General features: G+C 53.9%; 2 protein-coding genes and 2 long non-coding RNA genes across 36 annotated transcripts in view; 1 reads left to right on the forward strand and 3 right to left on the reverse strand.

Annotated features, from left to right (window-relative positions):
- The first annotated feature begins 104 nt into the window (after positions 1-104).
- MMAB (metabolism of cobalamin associated B) lies at positions 105-10,762 on the forward strand. 17 transcript variants are annotated; one of them, XR_015144681.1, is made up of 11 exons: positions 108-350; positions 1,853-1,914; positions 2,556-2,649; positions 4,372-4,429; positions 6,882-6,954; positions 7,190-7,287; positions 7,519-7,697; positions 7,850-7,914; positions 9,217-9,411; positions 9,694-9,753; positions 10,367-10,762. XR_015144681.1 is itself a non-coding variant. In XM_086348405.1 (10 exons), the coding sequence occupies exons 1-9, from the start codon at positions 235-237 to the stop codon at positions 9,718-9,720; spliced, it is 813 nt and encodes a 270-aa protein (XP_086204531.1). In that variant the 5' UTR covers positions 134-234; the 3' UTR covers positions 9,721-9,753; positions 10,367-10,762. The 17 variants fall into 17 exon arrangements, 6 of the variants coding, with proteins under 6 accessions (XP_086204532.1, XP_086204533.1, XP_086204531.1 ...); XR_015144687.1 differs by having other exon boundaries at positions 7,602-7,697; XR_015144688.1 differs by having other exon boundaries at positions 138-350; positions 6,882-6,979; positions 7,602-7,697; positions 10,367-10,444.
- A 2,529-nt stretch (positions 10,763-13,291) lies between these two features.
- Positions 13,292-18,241, reverse strand: LOC147355631 (uncharacterized). 2 transcript variants are annotated; one of them, XR_015144693.1, is made up of 3 exons: positions 15,457-18,241; positions 14,998-15,162; positions 13,292-14,168 (listed from the first exon to the last, which is right to left on the reverse strand). It is a non-coding gene; the product is annotated as an uncharacterized LOC147355631 (long non-coding RNA). The 2 variants fall into 2 exon arrangements; XR_015144694.1 differs by having other exon boundaries at positions 13,625-14,168; positions 15,106-15,162; positions 15,457-16,188.
- Positions 18,242-19,674: 1,433 nt separating this feature from the next.
- Positions 19,675-20,988, reverse strand: LOC147355632 (uncharacterized). The gene is made up of 3 exons (XR_015144696.1): positions 20,854-20,988; positions 20,187-20,520; positions 19,675-19,813 (listed from the first exon to the last, which is right to left on the reverse strand). It is a non-coding gene; the product is annotated as an uncharacterized LOC147355632 (long non-coding RNA).
- Positions 20,989-21,147: 159 nt separating this feature from the next.
- Positions 21,148-23,244, reverse strand: part of UBE3B (ubiquitin protein ligase E3B) — a 46,429-nt gene continuing 44,332 nt past the window's right edge. For all 16 annotated transcript variants that reach the window (XR_015144673.1, XR_015144674.1, XM_086348383.1 and 13 more), the window contains one exon: positions 21,148-23,212. Coding sequence is in view for 14 of the 16 variants with exons in the window: in XM_086348383.1 (XP_086204509.1) it covers positions 23,021-23,212 (192 nt within the window). In the remaining 2 variants the exon portion in view is untranslated. The remainder of the gene's footprint in view (positions 23,213-23,244) is intronic.

Raw genomic sequence — 23,244 nt, forward strand, 5'->3', positions numbered from 1 at the left:
TGGCTTGAGCATTGGCCAATAGCTGCCGTTCACCAAGACCTCACGGATTTCCCCGCCCAACTCCTTCCCTGGACCAATAGGAAGCAAGTCCCTGGGAGTGTCCCGCCCTGGGGAGAGAGCCCCGGACCAATAGAAGACGATGGCTGAGCGGTGGCGCGGCCGGCGGTAGGTGGAGTCACCTCGGAACCTGGACGGGAAGCTGGCGGGGTCAGCCCTCGACTAGAGCCCTGGGGCATGGCTGTGTGGGGCCCGGGAGGTCGCCTTGGCTTGCGCGGGTGCCTTGGAGCCCGCAAGCTATTGTGTCCCCGTTTCCAGAGCCGCGGCCCCCAGGGCGTGGAAGACGGGGACAGGTGAGTACCTGGCTGAGAAGTTAACTCAGACACCTGACCTGAGTTGTGTTGTCGTCGCCGTGTTTCCGTCACACCGATGGGAGGTCACCGCAGCAATCGCCAGGTGACGTCCTCTTTAATCCTGACGTCACCATGGCAACGTGGGCTCGGGGGAAACCAGAGACCAAGATTTCTTAGCACGAGGCAAGTCCACACGGAACCCAGCATCCATCAGGACTGGGCATAGCCCACGTGAACCAGGAGGGTCATCTTGCTTGACCTCACAATCAGTAGGGGTCCTCAATTCGGATCTTAACCTGTCTGCAAAGCAGTCAAGACACAGAGAGACACCAGCGCGTTGTAAAGATGGCTCTCATCACATACCTTGAAACTAGCACCCCATCCCGGACCTCAGAATCTGACTTAGTACTGAATTAATATGTTTTATAGATCCAGTAATTCAACCTCTGAATAACCTTTTAATGTCACATTTTAATGTTGAAGTCTGTATTAAAGGTGTTGCTATTTGAAAATGCCTCTTTTTGAACCCTATTTTGGCAATTCTCCATTTCAGAGTATACTTGAAGCTTCATAGTATGAAGTGGTTTTTTTCCCTTTCAAGAGCCCTTGGCTTGGGACTTCCCTGGTTTTCCAGTGAAAGTGAAAGTCACTCAGTCGTGTCTGACTCTCTGCGACCCCATGGACTATGCAGTCTGTGGAATTCTCCAGGCCAGACTACTGGAGTGGGTAGCCTTTCCCTTCTCCAAGGGACCTTCCCAATCCCAGGATTGAACCCAGGTCTCCAGCATTGCAGGAGGATTCTTTACCAGTAGCTGACCAATCTCCCAATGCAGGGGGCCTGGGTTCCATCCCTAGATCCCACATGCTGCAACCAAAGATTCCACATGCTACAGTGAAGATGAAAGAAACCATGTGCCCAACTAAAGATCCAGTGCATGCAAATAATAAAAGTAAATACTTTTTAAAAAGAGAGTCCCTGGCTTGGTAGAACAGGAGTGGTGGTTTGGGGTTGCAGAATAAGTCCTGGGCCAAAATCCAGCCCTACTGCTTCTTCCCTGAGTGACCTAGAAAGGTGAGTCTCATCCTGTGAGCTACAGATTCATTAAACATAAAATGAACATCATAGATAGTGCCTCCCTTTGGGGCTTGGGAATATTCCAGGGATAATACCAAGAGATAATGCCAATAATTCACTTAGCACAGTGCAGAGACTAGGAAAGTGATCAGTAAATTCTTTCAGCAAATATTTATTGAGTGTCTTCATTGAGCAATGTAATACATCAGCTACTCTGCAGGTACAGGTGTCACAAGACACAAAACTGGCCTACAAAGGGCTTAAAACTAAGAGGAACAGAGGGGAAAGATTTCAAGAGATCCAAGCTAAAGGGGTAAGTTCTGACACTAAGGGTACAGGTAGCAAGCTGTGACCCACTGAAGAAGGTGTCTCCCTGGATATTTCGTATATCCTCACTCACCAGCTCTTGATGTGTATTTCTCCTTAGGCCACAGCCTTCCTCGAAGACTCCCAAGGTCCCCAAGATCTACACCAAAACAGGAGACAAAGGTAGGGTGGGGACAGGTGAAAAATGCAAAGGAAGAGATGGCAGATTCCATCTTAAAGTTCTTCCATATTCTTTGCAGACATTAAAAAGTATGTGACAGATCTCAGTAGGCATCACCCAAGTGTGATGCGAAACGAAAGATGCCCCAGATAAATTAAATGACAAAAGCAAGTTGCAGAACAATCCAGACTTGGGATCCATTGGATAAAAGTGTGTGTGTGTGTGTGTGTGTGTGTGTGTGTGTTTATATGTGTGTTCAGAAAGGCAATGTGAAAGGTTACACCTTGGACTGTTACCTGAGAGAGAGATTGAATAGTGAGAGAGAGGAATGAACAGGCAGGCTTTCATTGTTTCCTGTACATATTTTTATCCTATCCTGTTATCTTTTGTAACAAGCATATATTGTTTTGATAATTTAAAATCTGTCAGAACAGGGGACTTCCCTGGTGGTCCAGTGGCTAAGACTCTGCACTCTCAATGCAGGGGGCCTGGGTCCAATCCCTGATCAGGGAACTAGATCCCACATGCTGCAACTAAGACTCAGTGCAGTCAAATAAATCAATAAATATTGAGGGGGAAAAAAGTGTATCAAGATTAAAAAAAAAACAACTCTTTAATTTGGGAAGCAAAATATTTCTCACAGGGTTTTCTAGCACCTTCACTGGAGAAAGAAGATCCAAAGACGACCAGGTGTTTGAAGCCGTGGGAACTACAGATGAATTAAGTTCAGCCATCGGGTAAGGAGGACAGGATTGACCTTGAGGTCGGGTATGAGTGGGTCATTAGCAGGTGTGACTGAGGTGCGGCCCTCCAGAGCCAGTCCTGGAGGCTGCTTGCCCTCAATGATCCTGGAGGTGCAGGGGCAGCCGGTCAGCTCCGCTAGGCTGCGGGCTGCGGACCCCCTTCACCCTTCCCGTCTGCTCGTGTGCCGCCTTCTGTCCCTGGCTGTGTGCCTCACCCTTCCCTCCCTGCTCCCTCACTGTGCTCATGACTTAGAAGGTGGACTTGGGGAAGTCATCAGGATTGGCCAGGCCTTGCTGGGGTAACAGTACCCACATCTCATGACTTGCACCACCAAAGAGATATTTCATCCTCTTACTTCAAGCCTGTCCTGGGTTGGGTGTGGTTCTCTGCATGGGCTTCGCTCTGGGACTCAGGCTCGTGGGACAGCTTCTGTCTGGAACACGATTACTGGCATTGGCCAGTAATCACGACAGAGGGGAAGAGAGATCAAGGCAATGCCCATGCTGGTTCTTAAGGCTTCCACGAAGTGACACGCCATCTCTGCTCATGTTTCATTGGCCAGAGTCAGGCACGTGGACACACCTGCCAGCGGTGGGGTGGGAGGGGCAGCAAATATTAGAGAACAAAGTACAAGCCACTCAGGAGGCTGTTGGCAGTGTGAGCTGCAGTTACTGTCAGTGCTTCTTCGTAAGCTCTGCTGTGGCCTTGCGGGTGAAGGTCATGGTAATCAGATGGACCTGGGTTCAAATTCTCACACACTTCTGACTGGCTGTATGACTTCAGGCAGATCACCTGGCCTCTCTGAGCCTCAGTTTCCCGTTCTGTCAAATGATCATAGTAAAAGTATCCAATCTCATTGGGTTCTTGTGAGGATGGAGTGAGAGAATTCCATGTTCCCCCCTTAGTGCTAGGTAGCTAGCACTAATCACAATGCTAGCTATTATCATTATTATTAATTATTAAGACCTACTTGTTCAGGGCTGCCAGTTCTCAATGACAGGCCTGACTAAATAAGGTTTTCAGGATGGATAATGGGAGGTGGAGCTAGACTGCCCACAGAGTAGAGGGCAGACCCCTTGGTGTGTGTGGGAAAAGTGCGGAAAAGGAGACACAAGATGAAGCAGGCAGAGGGCCGGGAAGGTGGGTTCTGGCATCATTGGCTGTTCAGAATTAGCCAGTCAGCAGCCCATCATCCCTCAGGTGATGTGGGGCCGGGGCCTGGCCAAAACTCAGCTGTGGATTCTTCTGCCTGTGTCAGCTCTGTTCATATGAATCACCTGGACCCGGTCAGAGGAGGCACTGAAAGAGTTGTTGGCTGGATGAGTGATACGAAAAACAAATACCCCCAATCATACGTAAGGTTATGATGTTATAAAAACATTGTCAACAAAAAAATAACCCCTTTCCTGTGATAGCTCAGTTAGCAAAATGGTCTGTCACCTGAGAAGGTATTACCTTCCAGCAAGACAGGGCTTCCCTGGTGGCTCAGATGATAAAGAATCTGCCTGCAGTGTGAGAGACCTGGGTTTGATCCCTAGATGGGGAAGCTCCCCTGGAGAAGGGAATCTCTACCCACTCCAGTATTCTTGCCTGGAGAATTCCATGGACAGAGCAGCCTGGTAGGCTACAGAGCTCAAATACTGAGTGACTAACACTCAAGACGGGGCCTAGGGATGTTATATTCGAGGCAAATTCTTTTTCCTTTTTCCTTGTAGGTTTGCTATGGAATTAATTGCAGAAAAGGGCCACCCGTTTGTGGAAGAGCTTCAGAAAGTGAGTAACATTGTCTTACCGGGAGCTGGGATTTTTTTCAACCCTGAGGCCTGGTGGCCATAACTGGAATTGCCATCTGACCATCACTTCCTCTCTGTGTCACCTGGGACTAGTCACTTTCCCTCTGTGAGCCTCAGTTTCTTCATCTGTAAGATGGGAACACACAGAGATCACTCTCCCTCACAGGTGAGTGAGGAGGCTTGCTCTCAGAGGGAAATGTGAGGTCAGTGGTCTCAGCCCAGTTCTGCCCCTCAGGGGACATGGGGCAATTTCCAGTGATGTTTTCGGTCATCACGACTGGAGGTGGAAGTGCTGTTGGGGTTTGGTGGGTGGAGGCAGGGAAGCAGCTAAACATCGTACAACGCACAGGACACCCCCCAATCCCCACCCCAGAGGATGACCTGGGCCAAAGTGTCAGTGGCTATGAGGTTGAGAAACGTGGGAGGCCCAGCCACGGGGAACCCTGGGTGGGGGGTTAGTAGGGTTCTTAGAATGACTGCTCTGTTCCTTAAGAGGCAGCCAGGCTTTGGCCCTCAGAGAGGACTTCAGAAATGGAGGCAGGGCTGCACCCCTAGAGGACGAAGGACACCCCAGGTTTCAGTCTTCGTGCTGACCTGAGTCTGCTGCCCCCTGGAGGGTCAGCCCTCGGCCCGCTTCAGTCCTCCAGGCCAGACTGGAGCACAAGGGGGCCCCTGGGAGCAGACGCAGGGCAGTGAGGAGCTGCCCAAGGTTGGGAGGCCTAAAAGCTGGAGCGCTCTATGAACACGGCACCTCCTGTGTGAGGGAGGCTGGTCTTCAGCCTCATTGTGAGGAACTGTTGGCACCCACAGCAGTCGTTTCTGGTCTGCTGTGCCCACCTCTGAGCAGGGTTTGCCTGGGGGCAGGGGGGTGCAATGACACGATGAGCCCCCCTTACTTTAGGCCACATACTTTGAGTGACACTTTCGACATCATCTTCTCCAGTGCTGCTCAGGTCACCCACCCCAGCCTCCAGCTGGTGCCTCTCCCAGGCTCCCACAGCTCCTGTGCTTCTGCCTCTGAAGTGAAAGTGAAAGTGTTAGTCGCTCAGTCGTGTTCAACTCTTTGCAACCCCATTGACTGTAGCCCGCCAACCTCCACTATCCATGGGATCTTCCAGGCAAGAATGCTGGAATGGATTGCCAGTTCCTTCTCCAGAGGATCTTCCCGACTCAGGGATCTTCCCAACCCAGGGATCGAACCCAGGCCTCCCACCTTGCAGGCAGACGCTTTACCATCTGAGCTACCACAGATACGAATCACCAGGCGTATGGCCTGGGTACCCCAAGGGTATGGACTGTGACTTGTTCTCCTAGGCTGCCCCAGGGCCTATAGAAGGCCAGGCAGCCTGTTCCCAGCATTCCTTGCAGAAGCCCGTGAGGTGGAGGCCAGCTTTCACATCTTACAGAGGACAAAAGCAAGGCTCAGGCCGAGGCCCTGCAGCCAGGAATCCCAGCGGGGCTGGGGTCTGATTCCCAGGCAGCAGTCACCTCTCTCCAGCCCCAGCATGAACGCTGCATGTGGCCAACGGCAGGGTGGGACTGTGAAGTCACTTTTCACCAGAAGCCGGAAGCCATGGAGACACCACGTGGTCATATAACTGAAGCACAGTCTGCGGCCTGGTGGCCCAAGAAGCTCTGTCCTGCTTCCAGCACTCTGCCATGGTGGCCTTCTCATCAGAGGGCAGATCTGTCCTGTCCAGTTTAAAAAGCACTGTCAGGCTTTCCTGGCGGCTCAGTGGTAAAGAATCTGCCTGCTGATGCCGGAGACACAGGTTCGATCCCTGATCTGGGAAGATGCCACATGCCACAGAGCAACTAAGCCCGTGCACCACAACTTATTGAGCCTGTGTTCTAGAGCCTGCGCACCGCAACTACTGAAACCGGAGCCCCAGTAGCCGTGCTCCGCAACAAGAGAAGCCACGGCAATGGGAAGTCCAGACCCGCCACTAGAGAGTAGCCCCCCTCGCCACAGCTCGAGGAAAGCCCACGCAGCAGCAAAGACCCAGCGCAGCCAAAAATAAATTATTGAAAAAGAAGAAGAATATAGATCAAAATAAAAAGCACTGCCACCTTGGGTCTCTCAGCCCAGGTGTTTTAGGTTCGAAAACCAAGGCCGGCAGGTTAGAGAAAAGAAAGAGACCTCACCGGGCCCCTGCCCATGGGAGAGGAGGGTCGGGCGAGAGGGTTCTTCCTAACCACCCCGGGCCTTTGATGCTCACTGTCTGTGTCACCCAGATGTCCCCAAGGGAGCCAGGTCCCTTGCCAACCAGGGCAGATGTTCTGCAGGTTCAGACAGTTTGCTAATAGCCTTTAAATGCTGGCTCCTTAGCGACCTGCCAGCCCTAGCCCAGCAGCTTCTGCGTGTGGACTCAGGGGACCTCGCGTGACCGGCATGACGAGGTTCTCATCTGCGCCTTCCTTTCCTCCCCCAGATCCAGTGCTCCCTGCAGGACGTTGGCTCTGCCCTGGCGACTCCGCGCTCCTCAGCCAGGGAGGCTCACTTAAGTAAATCTCTCCCTGAATGCACCGGGTGTGTGCTCAGAGGGCCCTGTGGGAGCCCAGGGAACCCTCTCCTGGGATGCACCTGGGACCCCTGTCCGCCTGGCCTTGCAGCCTGAGAGGGAAGGTGCCTCTGAGCCAGTGGAGTGGTTTGTGGGGCACCTGGATGGAAAGGAACAGGCAGGCTCCTGTGATACTGGGGCCGTGGCCTCACGCAGTGCTGGTCTCCTTGGCTCCGCAGAACACGCCACGTTCGAGGCGGGGCCCATCCTGGAGCTGGAGCAGTGGATCGACAAATACTCTCGCCAGCTGCCCCCGCTCACCGCTTTCATCCTGCCTGTAGGTACCCGGCTGCCTCAGCCTGCAGGGTGGCTGTGGGCGCATGTGTTGACCCCAACACACCAGCAGTGACGAAGTCCCCCTCTTTAATGTGTAACGGTGACAGAAGCTGTCCCCCAGCCCCCGAATCCCCTCCAGACCTTCACTGGTCCCATTCCCACCCCTGCCTGCCTTAGAGAGGGGTACCCAGAGGCTTCCCTTGAGGTTCAGACAGTAAGAATCTGCCTGCAGTGCCGGAGACCTGGGTTCAATCCCTGGGTCGGGAAGATCACCTGGAGAAAAGCATGGCCACCCACTTCAGTATTCTTGCCTAGAGAATCCCATGGACAGAGGAGCCTGGCGGGCTGCAGTCCGTAGGGTCACAAAGAGTCGGACATGACTAAGTGACAACACCCAGAGACTACGCCGCGGTAGGGCCCCTGGAGGCAGAATACTACCCTGGGTTGGGGGCAGGGTGAGCCTGCGTGTCCGTCAGTCCGTCCAAGCTCCCTGTCTGCAGTGGGCACCCCCCAGCCCCTCAACCCCATCCCCACTCCAGCCAACACCCGCTTCCTTCTTTCAGTCAGGAGGCAAGAGCAGCTCCGCACTGCACTTCTGTCGGGCCGTGTGCCGCCGAGCCGAGAGACGGTATGGGGCCCCCGGGAGTGGGGGGCACAGTGGTCCCTGGTGGGATCAGAGCTGGTGCTGAAGCGGACAGCTCCAGCAACTAGGGAGCAGGGGAGGCCCAGCGGTCTAGTTGATTAATCATAATCATAATACCACTCAGGTGGTGTGAAATTCAGCCTTCAGTGAAGGCTCCCCATTCTTCAGGTTAATTTAAACAGGAGGGGGCCTCTGCTGAGCAGAAAGATCAAAAAGCTCCACAGCATGATGAAAGCTGTGATGGAGGGTGCTTGGCCCCAGAGTGACCCAGCCTGGGACTGGGCTTGGGGGGCCAATAGTTAGTGGGGGAGAATGGTGGACAGAGTGCCCAGGGCAAGGGGACAGCAAGGGCAGAGGCAGCAGCCTGAGCTGAATGCACAGAAAGGAGGCTGAAGGTCTGGTCCAGAGTGAGGGGCATGGGGCACAGTGAGGCCGGAGGCTGAGCTGAGGCCAGGCCGAGCAGGGCCTCCTGCACCCAAGGGCTCTGCCTTTATCCTGAAAGCTGATGACTGGCTCTAGGCCATGGGGTGACTTCTGGGTGCTGGGTGGAGAAGGGCCCAGACTAGCCAGCCACCTGCTGCCCCTGTCCCCAGATTCAGAGTCAGAGAGGAAGGAACCTCCCAGAACCTGCTGACAGCCTTATCAAGGAAACATTAAAAGAGCAATTGCAGGGACTTCCCTGAGGGTCCAGTGGCTAAGACTCACGTTCCCAATGCAGGGGGCCCAGGTTTGATTCCAGGTCAGGGAACTAGATCCCACGTGCCGCAACTAAGAGTTCACATGCCACCACTAAAAAGATCCCAGCTGCCGCAAGTTAAGACCCAGAGCAGCAAAATAAATAAATATTAAAAAAAAAAAAAAAAATACTGCATGCCACAACAAAGATTGAAGACCGCATCTAAAACCCAGCATAGTCAAATAAATATTGAAATAAATAAAAGAGTGATTGTGCAAAATCTCCATTTAACACGATTCATAGACCAGGCTGCCACCCAGCTTTACAGATAAACGACAATAAAGACAATAAAATGTCTGTATACAACAGACGAGGCTGTGCTGGGAGCTTCGTATTCATTATTTCATTGATTCCTTGTGGTAAGCTTGGAAGAGAGGTGGTGGCAGTCCCCACTCTGCCGGGGTCAGGAAATTGGGGCTCAGAGGTGACACCATGGCCAGGGTCCCCTGGGTGGTCCATGGCAGAGTCCAGATTGGAGCCCAGGTGTGTCTGCTCCAAACCTGAGCTCTGTCCATGGCCCCATGTCATGAAAGTTTCACTTTTCATGAAAGGCTCTTGGACCCAAGTGGTTTGTAAAGGGACGCTGGGTCACAGAAGAGCTTCAGCTTCAGGAGGAAAGTCATTTGCCCAGAGCCGTCCACGTCAGCAGTGCTCATAGTAGCAAAAATGTGGAGACGGTCCAAAGAAAGGTCCGACAGCAGGAACTGGCCAGAGGAGGGTCCTCAGGACACCAGACCTGTGTCCAGGTGACAAAGCCCCTGGGGGAGGGGACATACACCTGGGACCTCGGTTTGGGGTGAGTGCCTCCCAGCAGGGGTTATGCAGCAGAGATGATGGGCCCCGGAGGGGCTGCCACGTCATTGGCCCTCATCTCCAGTGAGCACCCTTTAGAACGTCTGCACACAGACTGGCGAGGACGCCCAGTCAGACTGCAGCGGGAGGCAGATGCTGGCTCGGGACTCAGCCCCGGGCCCTGAGTGTGTTGAGCCCCTAACAACAGTGTAATGCTGTGTCTCCTCCTCTTCTAGCGTGGTGCCTCTTGTCCAGACGGGTGAAACCGATGCAAACGTGGTCAAGTTCTTAAACAGGTACTCAGATGGGATCTGAAGAGCCTGCCAGAAGACGCAGGCACATTGTGGGGAGTGACGACCACACATTAGCCTCCCTCATTCATTCGCTTCAGTTGTGCCGAGGTTGAGAAGCCAGCCCTAGGCCCCCTCAGCTCAAAGTGAGTTCCTCAGTCAGCAGTGCCAGCATCACCTGGGCGTCACTTACACTTGCCAAATCCAGGCCTGGCCCAGCCGGTCCTCTGCAATCAGAATCTGATCTGAGTATCACCAGGATCCCCGAGGGACTTGTGTACATGCCCCAGTTTGGGAGGCACCAGGCCTGGTCGTCGGAAGGTGCAGAAAGCAGGGACGGGGCCCAAAGTCGCCAGCCCCGTGAGGCCAGGCAGGCCAGCAGCCTCTTCCTGCGGAAACCGCCCCAGCCCTGGCGCCAGAGCTGGGTGCCAGGCTCACACGGAAGCTGGCCTCACGTGCCATCCATCAAGCCCGGGTTGGCTGAGCACCCGCTGTCCTGCCCAATGCTCCTGGGGGCGTGTGATTGATATTTCCTTCTTGAAGGCTCGTTTAGGGAGGACCTGGTTAGCATTGATCTCTCATTTCAGTCCATTCTGTTTGCCTGCTTCTGCCCCTCCAGACTCAGCGACTATCTCTTCACATTAGCCAGATACACAGCCATGAAGGAAGGGAATCCAGAAAAGATATACAAGAAAAATGACCTATCGGACCGCACCTGAGGCTCTGGGAAAGAATGGAAGTGACCACGGTGAAGGGAAGACTTCGCCCTCGCATCCTGATCCCTGAAGATCTCACCCACAGGGGCCAGAAGCTGGTCTTCTGTCCAGACCCGGCTTCCTTCACAGCCCTGTCACTTCCTTTGGGAGCTGTGGCTGGTGGAGAATCCTACCCTCCTCCCCTGGGCTCTCCTCGGTCTTTGAGGAAGTGGGAATGAAGTCGGTGTTGCGGGAAAGAAAGTGATTGCTTCATCGAGGAACCAAGCAGAAAAAAAGAATAAAAGAATAAAAAAAGGAAAGGCTTGCACCGTGTGTGTGTGTGTGTGTGTGTGTGAGTGAGTGTGAGAGAGAGAGAGAGAGAGAGCGCGCGAGGCCTTCCACTGGCAACTCTGGCTGTCTGAGGATTTGGAATGGTACCAGAGGCCCTTGGAAATGTAACAGTGATTTACCTGTGCCAAAGGGGCTTTAAATGTCACATTTATAAAGGGGAAGGCAGACAGGATTTGGAGTTTAGTCACCTCTGAGCCACTCATCACAGGCGGAGGATGGCTGCAGACTGGCAGGCGAGGCCTCGGAAACACTTGGACTTGAAGTGTGTGCGTGGCGGGGGTGTGACCTGGGGAATCTTCTCTCAAAGGGAGTCTCCCTGCATCAGGGGCCAGAGACCCCCGCAAGAGAGGGAGACTGCCGCTTTGAAGGGGGCATGTCCTGCCTGGGGTGGCAGCATCCAGGGCCAGAGGTGGAGTGCCTTCAGCTTCAGAGAATAAGCTCTTACGGTTCCAGCGAGGCTGACACAGACCAGACCGACTTCTCTGATGTTGCACTTGGCTGGTTTATCCCTCTGAGATCCAGACCATGGCTGTATTTTATTTCAATTGTCACCGCGGCTCCCTCCCGCTATGAAGCGACACTGCCCGCGCCAGCTGTGTCCTTGGGAAGGGAGATATTTATGAAGAGCGAGGCGGCAGCCCTGAGATCCTGAAGGTTCCACGCCGCTAATTGCAGGAAACGAGTTGGGAGGGGCAGGCTCGCACAGTCAGGGCAGAAAGGTCCAGTGAACTCCATCCGGCCATCGGTCATTAGCATGAAGGGCGGGAAGGCGGGTCCCTCCGGCCATCCTTGCCAGCAAGTCAGCAAACAGTAAAATGGTGAGTTTTGTGCTTGCCCCTGCTTTCATTTTTAACCAACTTGCCTACTCATTTCGCTGGAGGGAACATCATATCTCCTCCCCTCTGGGTCCTATTGTTCCTGGACTTGGGCAAAGGGTAAGGTGCAGGTGACCGTTAGTGACAGCGAAAACGCTCCAGAAAGTGGCCCCGACCATCAGTTGGCACCAGGTCTGGTGCACAGCACGCGGCTTGGCTGGTGTGAACAGAGCTGAGAATGGCACAGAATAGGCTAAAGGCAGTTTGTGGCTGAGCAGGTGGGCACTCAGGCTGGGCTGGGGAGGGGGTATGTTCCAGGAGCTCCTAGAATCCGTCAAGTCACTCGATCTTTCCTGCAGCATCATCCTAGAAGGAGCAGTTTGTACATAATAAACAGTCCTGCACTCCCTACCACGGTAGACCATCCTACAAAGGACAAGAGAAGTGGTTTGAGTAGATAGCGTCCTCAAGGGCTAATCTTTGAAATAAGGCCTTTTGCCTGTAGCCAAATCCACGCCCCACCAGCCCTTGCTGGGAAGGGCTGTCACAGGCCAGATGGTAGCCCCAGGTTCCCAAGTCCCGACCGCTCCACACCATCCCTTCCATTGTGAACATCTCTGAGAAACAAACACTCGAAGAGACAAACATCCCCGAGAAACGTTCAGATGCAGGCATGTCCCGTGCCTGACACAGCCACGTGGGAGCCAGAAGCAAAAGGGAAAATGTGTTCATCCCCCAGACACTCCTCAAAAGATCCTCCTGGGTCTGGAACCCAGTGGGAAAAGTTAACAAAACTCCACAATCAAAACATGATTGTAAACAGAGCCCATTTACAGCCACTGTCAACCCTCGTAAATGATTGTTTCCATCACACAGTAACAAGGGTAGGGGGAGAAAGGGCAGGCAGTTTTTATTTTTAATTGTGATACCTTATCAATCAGATTTTTTTGCATAATTTTGGTTTTTAAAAAATTATGGCATGAAAGCATTATTTCTCTTGCTTCCTGGATTTGGAGGCATTTCCATACAGTTTGCACCCAAGAAAGTGCTCTACCTGCCTCCTGCTGGTCCTGGTCTGGCTCTCAGGAATGTATTTAGTGCCACAGCCGGAGGTGGTTGGATATACCAGCAGCGAGAAGCCCACTGGGTGACATCACTGAAGGGTTGACATGCCAGGCCCTGGGCCGGGGGCTCCACCGATATTATCTTGTTGAAATCACCCAGCAGCCCCAAGGGAGGCACCGTCTGTGTCCTCCTAGCAGTGGGGGGAACAGACTTGAGAACGAACTCGTGTCAGGGAGTCAACGCCAGGATGTGGGCCCAGGACGTGGCCCTGTGACTCCTGGCCGGGTGCCCCTCCCCCTGCCGCCATTTGACAGTCATTTTAATCATGACCTGGGCCGCCGAGAACAATGTCAGGCGCTAATAGATTCTGCTGTCTCATTTCTCAACCTAGTTTCCCTTAACTGATATTTCATGGCTATTGTTAATGTGCATTTTTTTCACCGAGTAATTTTCACAGCCCAAACTTGTAACACATCCCAATGACAAACGTCCCCGGTACTGAATCCCCCCCGTCAGCTGCAATGTCACCCTCATCTCCTCCCTACCCCGCCCTGACACCTTTCTCCGACAACCCATCCAGTTTTATGATCCCTCTGTCCCAGTTATCACTACTGAACCTTTAAGAACCCAGACGCATTTCAAGTTTAATTGAATAAAATCCTTTGTGTAATAAATTCCACATGAACGCTACATAAATCAGTGCCTGGGAGGCTTTGTGCCTCATCCCTCCCTTCAGGCCGGTCTGATCTTGCTTACAGAGGGGACCGAGGCCTCCTTTGCAGCCCAGCTGGGGTGCGGGGTTCATTTGCCTCGACCTGTCGCTTTTCTTCTCTGGAGTCCATCATGGGAGACAGTGCTGGGATGCGAGCTGAAGCAGGAGACGTGCTGGTTGGGGGGGACCCAGGAACTTTGGGGGGTGTCCTGGTGTTTACCCATCCACAGATTCGGAAGTTTCTTTTAAACATTTATTTATTTGGCTGCGCTGGGTCTCAGTGGCAGCACACAGGATCTCTGATCTTCACTGTGGCATGCGAGATCTAGTTCCCTGAGCAGGGATTGAAGCTGGGTCCCCCGCATTGGGGAGCGACGAGTCTTAACCACTGGACCACCCAGGAAGTCCCCAGATTCAGAGACTTGGGATGAAGGCTCTGTGCACCTTCTCCCTGGATAGACACAGACACACAGGTGTTCACAGTCTGTGTACAACCTGAAGAGCTCTGTGGAAGCCCCAGTGAAGAACCCTTGCTCTTAGCTCTCCAGTATAGCACCCGCTGCAGGAGCGAATCCATGCATGGGGCTGCCTGCTTCATCAGCCTCGCTGCCAGCCATGTGGAGCCACAGAGGTGTGACAAGGAGCACAGGGGTGAGAGCAACAGTCAAATGCTCAGCGCAGGCATTGGCTTCAGGCAGACCGGGGTTCAAGACCAGCTCTGTCACTTCCTAGCGTCACGACTTCAGGCCAGTCGTTCCATCTTCCTGAGACTTACTTCTTTGTCTGTAAAATGGGAATGTGAAGCATATCTACCCCATAGGGCCACTGGGAGAGATTAATGAGGCGATGTTTAAAAGGCTCAGGGTGCCCCTGTCACATGTTAGCTGCTATTATTATAGTTGATTGTTACTATTTGAATTCAAGTTCCAGCTCTGCCACTTCCTAGCTGAGGCACTTTGAGAAAATCCTGCAACCACTCTGAGCCTCCATTGCCTACTTTAATCTTTGGGAATAATGGTACCAGCTTCCAAGGGTTCAGGAAATATGCCCATGGGCCTACATGGGCGTGGCACATGGCTGCAGCTCAAAAAAAAGAAAATGTAGCTCTTGTCGAATCAAGGGTTTATCCTTTTTCAAAGCACTTTCAATAGCTCAGGCCCGGGTGATGCAGAGGACCAACTGAGCAGCATGTCTGGTTTGCTTAGATGTCCTGAGGCTGCGGGAGACAGGGTCCCCCCTGGCAGGGCCGGGTCAGCCAGGGGGACGTGGCTCCAGGAGCACCAGGGCCAAAGTGAAAGGGAAGGTGACCTGGTCACAGGCCAGCGAGAGCTTTAAGGGGTCGCTGCCTGTGGACTCCCTGTGGGCAGTAGCAGAGCTAGACAAGAAGACTGGTCTTCAGATTCCCGGGAGAGTTTCCTCTTGGGACAGAGAGTGTGACAACTTGGGCAGAGGAGAAGGAGAAGTTGTTGAGCCACTAAGTCACATCTGACTCTTAGGACCTCATGGACTGTAGCCTGCCAGGCTCTTCTGTTCAAGGGATTTCCCAGGTGAGAATACTGGAGTGGGTTGCCATTTCCTCCTCCAGGGGATCTTCCCGATCCAGGGATCGAACCTGTGTCTCCTGCCTTGACAGGCAGCTTCTTTACCACTGAGCTACCAGGGAAGCCCTGAGGAGGAGAAGAGGGGACCATAAACCCAGGAGGACCCCGCTTCAAGCGACCTCTCCGAGGAAGGGTGAGACACAGGCCAGCTCCCGGTACACCAGGGCAAAGGCAGCCTGCGGAAGAGATTGAATAAATGGCAGAAAGGTGTTCAGTCCACCCAGGACCAGGGTGTGGGGGGTCCTCCCCCACCAGATGCTCCCAAGGCAGAGACCCTCTGGCCCTTGACTCTGGCCATCTGCGGTGCCCACGCCCCTCCCCGGCAAGCAGGTGCCTTTATTTACGATCACCTTGGAAGGGTCGAGCAGACATATGTTGCTGAGGGTCGTTTATTCTTGTTTATAAAATTTATGGCTTTACCTCGATTACACACTGTCAAAACGGGAAGGATTGGCCCCAAAGTCTCTTACCGCATGACTGCCTCAGACGTGCGTACATCTGTTAACTCTGTAGGAGCTGTAGAGGGAAATAAGGCTGCCGATAACTCAGAAGCTCGCTGTCCCGTCAAGAGGTGGGGGCTGCGGGCCTCGAGAAGAGGTATTCAGGCGCCCACGTGGAAGGGGAGCGGGGTTGGAGTCTGCTGGTGGCCACGCCAGGTGGCATCGGGACCCTGGATCTGCCTGGTGACTGGTTCTCTCGGGTACTTTGGGGTGGGGATTGGGAGAAGAGGAACTGGAGTCCTGGGGCCTTCGGGGATATGGTTGCAGGACCAGCAGCTGGAGAGAGTTCCGAGCCTGTGGATCTCCACCTGCAGACGTCAGCGGGGAGAGAGAAACGCTGACTCCACGCTGTTGGGGGGGTGGCGTCAGGTTCGACCTCTCAGAAGGGCGCTCTGGCAACGCCTATCCGAGTCATGGAAATGTGCGTCCTTCTGGCCCCATAACTCCAAGTCTGAGAATTTCACCGAAGGAAAGAGATTCATCAGTGAAATCATAGGGTTATTGTTCTTGGTTTTCAGTGCCTGCTGCTCATTAAAGAGAAAAATTGGAAACAAATGTCCAAAAATAGGGAGCTCATTATTCAAGAATGGATATTTAACAATAAAGGACTGTAAGAAATATCATAAAGCTACTGAAAAGGATGGTATCTATACTTTTATTACTATGGAAAAGTGTTGATAATCTATAAAGTGAAAAAAAAAACCCAAGTTATAAAATGAGAGGTATAGAATGATAGAAATCCTGTTAGAGAGATAAACAAGTGTAAATATACTAGAGTGTAAAAAAAATGCAAGGATCTGTTCCATATGTTAATAATGTGTGTGTGTATCTGTGTGTGAGTCGCTCAGTTGTGTCTGACTCTTTGTGACCCCACAGACTGTATGTAGCTCACCAGGCTCCTCTGTCCTTGAAATTCTTCACGCAAGAATACTCGAGTGGGTTGCCATTCCCTTCTCCAGGGGATCTTCCCGACCAGGAATGCAACCTAGGTCTCCTGCATCGCAGGCAGATTCTTTACAGTCTGAGCCACCAGGGAAGCCCTGCGTTAACAATACTTACCTCTAAATCACAGGATTACTGGGTGGTTTAAACTTTCATTTTTGTTTTAATTTTCTAGTTTTTTTAATGATGAATTTGGGTTACTTGTGTGATAAACATAATATGACAGAGGCTTACTTGTGTGATAAACATAATTTTAAAAGCGTAAGGAAACTGACAACTGCTTTCCCTGCAAGAGCACAGCCCCAGGAGAGGGTGGCCACCAGTAGCCAAAGCCGCAGGGCCTCTCCAAAGACTAGAAGCCCAGGGACCGTGCCCTGAGTTTGTTCTGTTGGAGACAGCCGTCTGTCTGGAGAGCAGCCCCCCAGGCAGCCTGCGTGTGGACGCTTGGCTTCCATTCTAGGACGACAGCGGAGGGAAGAGATATGATCACAGCCCCGCTGAAGGGCCCCCAGCAGGGCCTCAGCCAGCTTTTCACAGGACGCTGGCATCCTTCTTTCTCCTCTGTTGCTTGCTGCATCTTTGACTTGTACAGAATTTGAGAGGAGACAGCAGACTTCCACATTTAATCATCTCGTGTGGGTTTTCATCCTGCATTATCACCCTGCGTTCACCTGGACAAGCTGGTGCCCTGACCCGTAGAGGAATGACTCCTAGGTGCTGCAAACCACCACTTGACTTCGGGCCTTCCAGGGCAGAATCCAGCTTCCTTTTTTCAACTTTGTTCTGCTGAGACAGGGCTTATCTCAGAGACAGCAAGAAACAACGCCAAGTCTGACTGATCGGCAGTGGCTGCCTGAGGGGCTGCGGGAAGAAGGAACTTGAAGCTGGATCCAGATTCCGCAGGAACGAGTTTGGTAATCCATTAGTAATGTCTGCCATGACTTGCTATGGAGGTAATGGAATAAATCGTGTGTGTTTGACATTTCTGAATCTTGGGCCAAAGCCCTCACAGATTTCCAAAGGGTGGGAACTTCAGAGGTGGGTATGGATCTTCAGGCTGCCTTTTAGGGTTCTCTCAACCCTACGGCCCCCCCAGAAGAGCAAAAGGGCAGGAAAGGGATTTCTCAGGGCCTTGAGACAACACATCAAGGGTCATAGAATATCTGAGAACGAAATCCTTATAAATCTATCTGACTAATTGATTAGTCAGCCCTGACGGGCGCGTCACTGTAATTTAGAATCTGTAATTACATTTCACATTAAAACATGCAAAGTTAAGATTAAAGCTGGTGAGAAATGGCTTGACACCTCCCACCCCAGCCCACCTCCAACCTCCTGCCTCCATCACGTAGCAGGCAGGTCTCTTGGGGGCAGAGGCTGTGGTTCCAGAAGCCATGGTTCTAGAAGCCACTTCCTTGGGCTGGTTTGTCTCAGTTCCCTCGAGGGCTGTTTCCCCGCTGTTTTAGGAGCAGGTCCTGCTCCCCTCCCTGCCAGGCTGCATTTAGTTGAGACAAAAGCTTTGTTCGGGGGGCACTTTTGGGTTTTTGATTTACAGTGCCCTCCTGCCAAAGACTAAGATTGCGCCCACAGTTGGGCAAATTGTCTTGTGTCAGCAAGTTAGCACATGATGCAGGAAGCGGGTGTCTCAAAGAACTTAGAGGACTTGGGCTCCTGTTGGGTGCTTTGGGGAGGGTTCAAGGAAGCAGAGGTAGGATTGGATGTCTCACTAAACCCCTTTAGGGAGGGAGGAGCAACGAGCCTAAAGCTGTAACAGAGAGGCAGGAGGGTCAGGCAGGCACAGCCACCAACCTGTGCGAGGTCTCCTCGGATAGTCACGCTTCTTTCACAACCCCACCGCGAGCGCTGCAGGGCAGGGTGGGATCCACGTTCTTCTACCTGAACCGCCAGCGCCTAGCCCAGCCTGGAGCCTAGTAGGTCCTGGGTATCTATTAATATTTGCTGGATGAATGGACTTGGCCTGAACTCCCTGGCAGTCTGGTTTCCCGGGCCACCTCCTGGGCTGGGACACCTGCCAGCTTGCCAGGCCCATCTGGCACCCTCTGTGATGGGGACCACACCACCCAGGCTGCAGGGCCAACTTCACGTGGCCCTGCACTGCTCCACGTGGGTGGCGCCCCCTTTCCCTGGACTCTGGGTGGGCCACGGGCAGGGCAGGATGTCAGTGGGGCCAGGGCCAGGGGGAGGGGGAAAGGACCATGGAGGACAAAGCGTCCCTGCGCCTCCTGACTTGTCTCTTCCTGCCTCCTTCAGGCTCCCCTGCCTGCCACTGGAGGGTCCGTCTCCTGAAGCTCCCCCGGGTCTGTTTGCACCCCACGATTTCTAGCCCCCTTGGCTTTCCCACCCCCGGAAGCCCCCACCGCATGGGGTGTCCGTCAGGGACACTTCCCTATGGCCGCAGGGCCCGTGGAGGTGGAAGGGTGACCTCCCTGGCCACGCTGACGCAGGGCTAAATCCCACTTCCCGTGCTTTTGAGCTGCGTGGCTTCAGGCAAGTGAATCCACCTCTCTGAAGCTGTGTCCTCCTCATCTGCAGAACCGAGCAGTGACCCTCGGGGCCCAGGGTCCTCAGGTGGATGCAACGTGACTGCTCGTGCAGAGGGCTGAGCACAGAGCTGGGCCTGGGCGAAGGCCGGGGGGAGACAGCTATCATCATCACCATTCATGGCACGACGCCCCCACTCCTGTCCTTGCTGACAGATGTGTTCTAACCACTCCCCCCCACCTCCACCCCTCTGGTCTGGCTGCTTCCTCTGCCCCAGATGCCTCCCTTCCCATCTCCAAAAAAAGGGGGAAACCCTCTTTCCAAGTGAAAATGAAAAAACGCCTCTTTTATCGGCCCTTTCCTACTTAAACCCCTCTTTTTGACCCGTGCACTATTTGCTACCAGGAAGATGCTCTTCAAGTGCCTCACTCCACCCAGTTCTCAGAGAAGGAACCAGAGGTTTGTAGAGGTGGTCAAGTCGGTCACAGCCAGTGGGCGGCCGGGCTGGGCCCAGCACCCATCCCGTGGGCCCACAGCCCATTTCCTGACTGTGAGGTTCTCGGGACAGAGACAACTATTACTGAGGCGATTTTGCTGCTGAGGCAAGAAGGTTCAGGGAGTTAGAAACTTACCCGGGGTCACTCAGCTGATCTGTGCTCGTTTCTGATGCCAAGGCCAGGGTCTTCGCCTGATGGCTGGGCCGTGGAAGACAGCACCCTGACCCTTGCTCCCAGTGTGGTCTGTGGCGTGGTGGATCAGCCAGACATGCGGAAGTAGGACCTCCCCGGGGACTCAGCGTGCAGGTGAGTGTCCATGACACTCTGATTCAGCTCCTCTGTGGGGTCCTCTGGGTCCGTCTTCAGCAGGACTGCTTCTGCTGTCCCTGAGTGGATGCCAGCCATTTGGCTTCTTGGTGGAAGATCTGTAATCCCACAGACTCACCCCAGTACCCCCAAATTCCCAAGAGCTAAGTGCAAAGGGAATGTGGCTGTGAGTCCTGGGTTGGGGAGACGCCTGGCCTGAGTGCACATGGAAGCTCAAAGCTCAGTCGGGGCTTGGGCAGAGAAGGAGCCATGCCCCTGGGGCCAGGCCTGGAGCCCAGCAGGAGATCAGCAGAAAACAGCTCTGGAGAGGAAGCCCTTCTCATTCCCCTTCTCAGTGGAGGGTGCCTTGCTCCTTATTCAGTGGAAGCCCAGAGAAGCAAGGGGCCCTGCCCCCGGCCTCCCACCTGGTGGGAGGCAGAGCTGGACACGAACCCAGGTCCAGATGCTCTGAAGCCCCAGGTCTCTCCAGCGCCCTCAGAGCTGCACTCAGCCGGACTCGGGGAGTCAGCTGTGGCCTGTTAAGAGCGTGCTTGCAACAAATGTCAACCATTATGAGGGTTATAATGAGGAGGCTGCTTCATTCTGACTCCACGCTCCGAAGGCTGGAGAGAACCACGGTTCCCGTCTGGGCCTGAGAGCAGCCCCTTCTCAGAGTTACTCTCGATTCCTCTCGGGAGGCGGTGCCCCAGCTGTCAGGCTTTTAAGACCTCTCCTGATGCTCAGATGCTCCCAGGCCAGAGGAGTCAGCGAGAATTCCCAGGAGGAGCTGGAAAGATGGGCAGGGTTAGATGGGTTTTCTGCCAAGTGTAAACCTGGGCTTGTGTGACAGGATGAGACAGGGCTGGCGTGGCCTGCAACTGCAACCTTTGGTAAGGGAGGAAAGCTGAACACACTCAGAGGAGCTGGAAAATCTCAGTTTGAGCATTTTCGAATTATCTGGATTCAGCAGACACCTGTCACCGTATTATGTTACCGGGTGAGACGTGTGATCCAGGGAGGGGCTGCCTCTGGAGAGTGCGTGAGAAGGATGGGTCGGGGTGGGGGACATGGAGTGTGCCTAAGGGACTTGAACTTTATCTGAAAGGTGACTAGCGCTGACCCTGGGGAGGCAGTGGCCTCGGCTGTCTGCTGTCTCCTCCTGAGTCCTCTTCCCACCACGGGAGCCTCGGAGCTCTTTAAGCCCCAGATGCCCCATCGTCAGCTCTCCAGAAGCTTGGTCGAAAGCGCTCCTTCCTGACATGAGAAACAGAACAGAGGGACTTCCCTGGTGGTCCAGTGGTTTCAGACTCTCGAGCTTCCATTGCAGGGGGTGTAGGTTCAATCCCTGGTCGGGGAACTAAGATCCCACATGCCACCAGGCATGGACCAAGAAAATAAAAAAGCTGCCACTGTGTGCTGAAATACAAATTTAATAAAGTCTTTGATCATGTTTTAATCCATAAGTTATCTATGAAAACAACCCCATCCCCCACAACTTTTCAGAGCCATCAAGAGCCATCACGGTGTCTGTGAACACCAGCTAGAGAAGTACAGGTTGGGGGCTTCATTAGTGCAATTCTGCCAGCCGGAAGTTAAATGAATTACAGACTACCCCTCTTCATCAGAAGAGCGAGCTGACAGTGGTGCACAGAACCACCTTCTGCGATCCCACCCGGCGGCCTCCTAGGGAGCGCACAGCAGACCTCTTCCTGTGGCTGACAGTCCTTCAGGCCCCGGCATAAATGTACCCACCTGCCCGGAGCACGACACACACGTGTAGAAGAGACTTTCAAAGGAACTGAGTGTTTAGACAGGGGCAAGTCCACAGAATCTGAGGTTACTAATGTATCTTAAATAACAATAACAAATTCCTGTCTGTCCTTAGATTTCTTGCCATCTTCCCATCAGGGAAAACACGCGCTCTGGTTTTTAGAACCGGGGCTCTAACAGGGCCAGCCTGGGCCTGGGCAGGATGCCACTACCTGGCTGAGACCCCCTGCCAGAGGCCACAGAGATAAGTCCTGCCTGCTTTGCCACCAACATGAAGGTTCTTTCTGGAAGGGTTTTTTTTTTTTCTCTCTCTCTGCTTGGAGGAGAGTTATATGGCGCATCCTCCACTGGCTCTGCAGGGCTGAGGGACCGGGCACTCCTGACCTCTCGTCTGGCTTCAGTCTGGGTGGCAGGGACACACGGGTGAGGCGGGCGAGGGAGCGTGGCTGTCTACACAGACACTAACAAGGCCTCTGCCTCGATTCCCTGGATCTGGAGCACAGTTCTCATGACAGAGGTGAAGGTGACGGCAGATGAGTCCAACGGGTTGGAGAAGAAAACGAAGCGCAACACCAAACACCAGCCTGGAGTGCCCTCACGGTTCCTCAGCCTCGTGAGCCCCCGTCAGCGTCAAGGGCTCCCGGTGCCGAGGAAGGATGGGGCGCAAGACCCACGTTTCTGAGGACTTCTACCATCTACGGAGCGAAGCCACTGCCAGACGGGACAGGGACCTTCAGCTGGTGTGTGTCCCTTACTGGACTATAAGGGTGGCCAACAAGCAGCCAGCGCCTGCTGGAAGCAGCTGCTCTTCAGGACTGATGGGTTCTCTCTCCCAAGCTCAGGATGCTGATGTGAGTGCCCAAGATGGGAGCGGGCCGCCGAGGACTCGGGAGCCCCTGAGGGGAGAGTGGGCAGGGGACCGCTGCCGTGGGAACACGGGGCTCCCAGGTGGGAACAGCACCCCCAGCCCCTGGTGCCCCATGGTCTCCCTGGCAGGTGCCTCTGCTGCCCTGGGAGCCAGCGGGCCTGGCTGGCTGCCGAGAGGCCGCTGTGGAAGGGCCGGAGGTCGAGACTGTCGGGTGCATAGAGGCGTGGCGAGGCCTTACCTGAGAGTTTTCAGAAACGGAAGGGAAGCATCTCCCGCCTGGTTGGCTTGGTGGGTTCAGGCCCACGCCCTGAAAACCACTCTGGAGCCTGGGGATTCCTGGGACTTGTTCATGCACGGCTTGCTCAGGAAGTTAAGGACCAGAAAGACTCACAAAAAGACCAGACTATCAAAAAGGGAAGCCCGGCTGCCGTCACAGGCCCGGGCGTGAGGCCCTTGGAAAGCGGGAAAGAGGGACCGATGATGGCCGAGTCTGGAGGTTTATTTCCAACACCCGCTTCCCGTTAGTGTCACCTGGAGAGTGCTGGGTCGTGTCCTCACGTGCATCCAAGCTCTTGAGGCCAGAGGGGCATCTCATGGCTATAGAGAAGGGCTGAGGCTGCCTGGGAGCCTCAAGTCGGCAGGGCAGGGGCTAGGAGAGCTCGAAGCCCGTGTTCATGCTGATGGCGTAGCGTAGCTTCTCCCGCAGGACGCTCTTCTTGCTGTAGTTGGGCAGCTTGAGCAGGTTGAAGCAGGTGGAGGAGGTGGGCAGGCGGCCGCCCGGCTCCCGCTTGCGGATGGTGAAGAAGCCCCGGAGGACGCTGCCCAGGGTGTCCCCCGTGTCCTGCAAGCAAGCATAGCCCACAGCCTCGGGTT

This window comes from Bos grunniens, chromosome 17 (genome assembly GCF_055505025.1).
Source record: "Bos grunniens cultivar Pamir isolate PY7600 chromosome 17, Bosgru_T2T1.0, whole genome shotgun sequence".
NCBI lineage: Eukaryota > Metazoa > Chordata > Mammalia > Artiodactyla > Bovidae > Bos > Bos grunniens.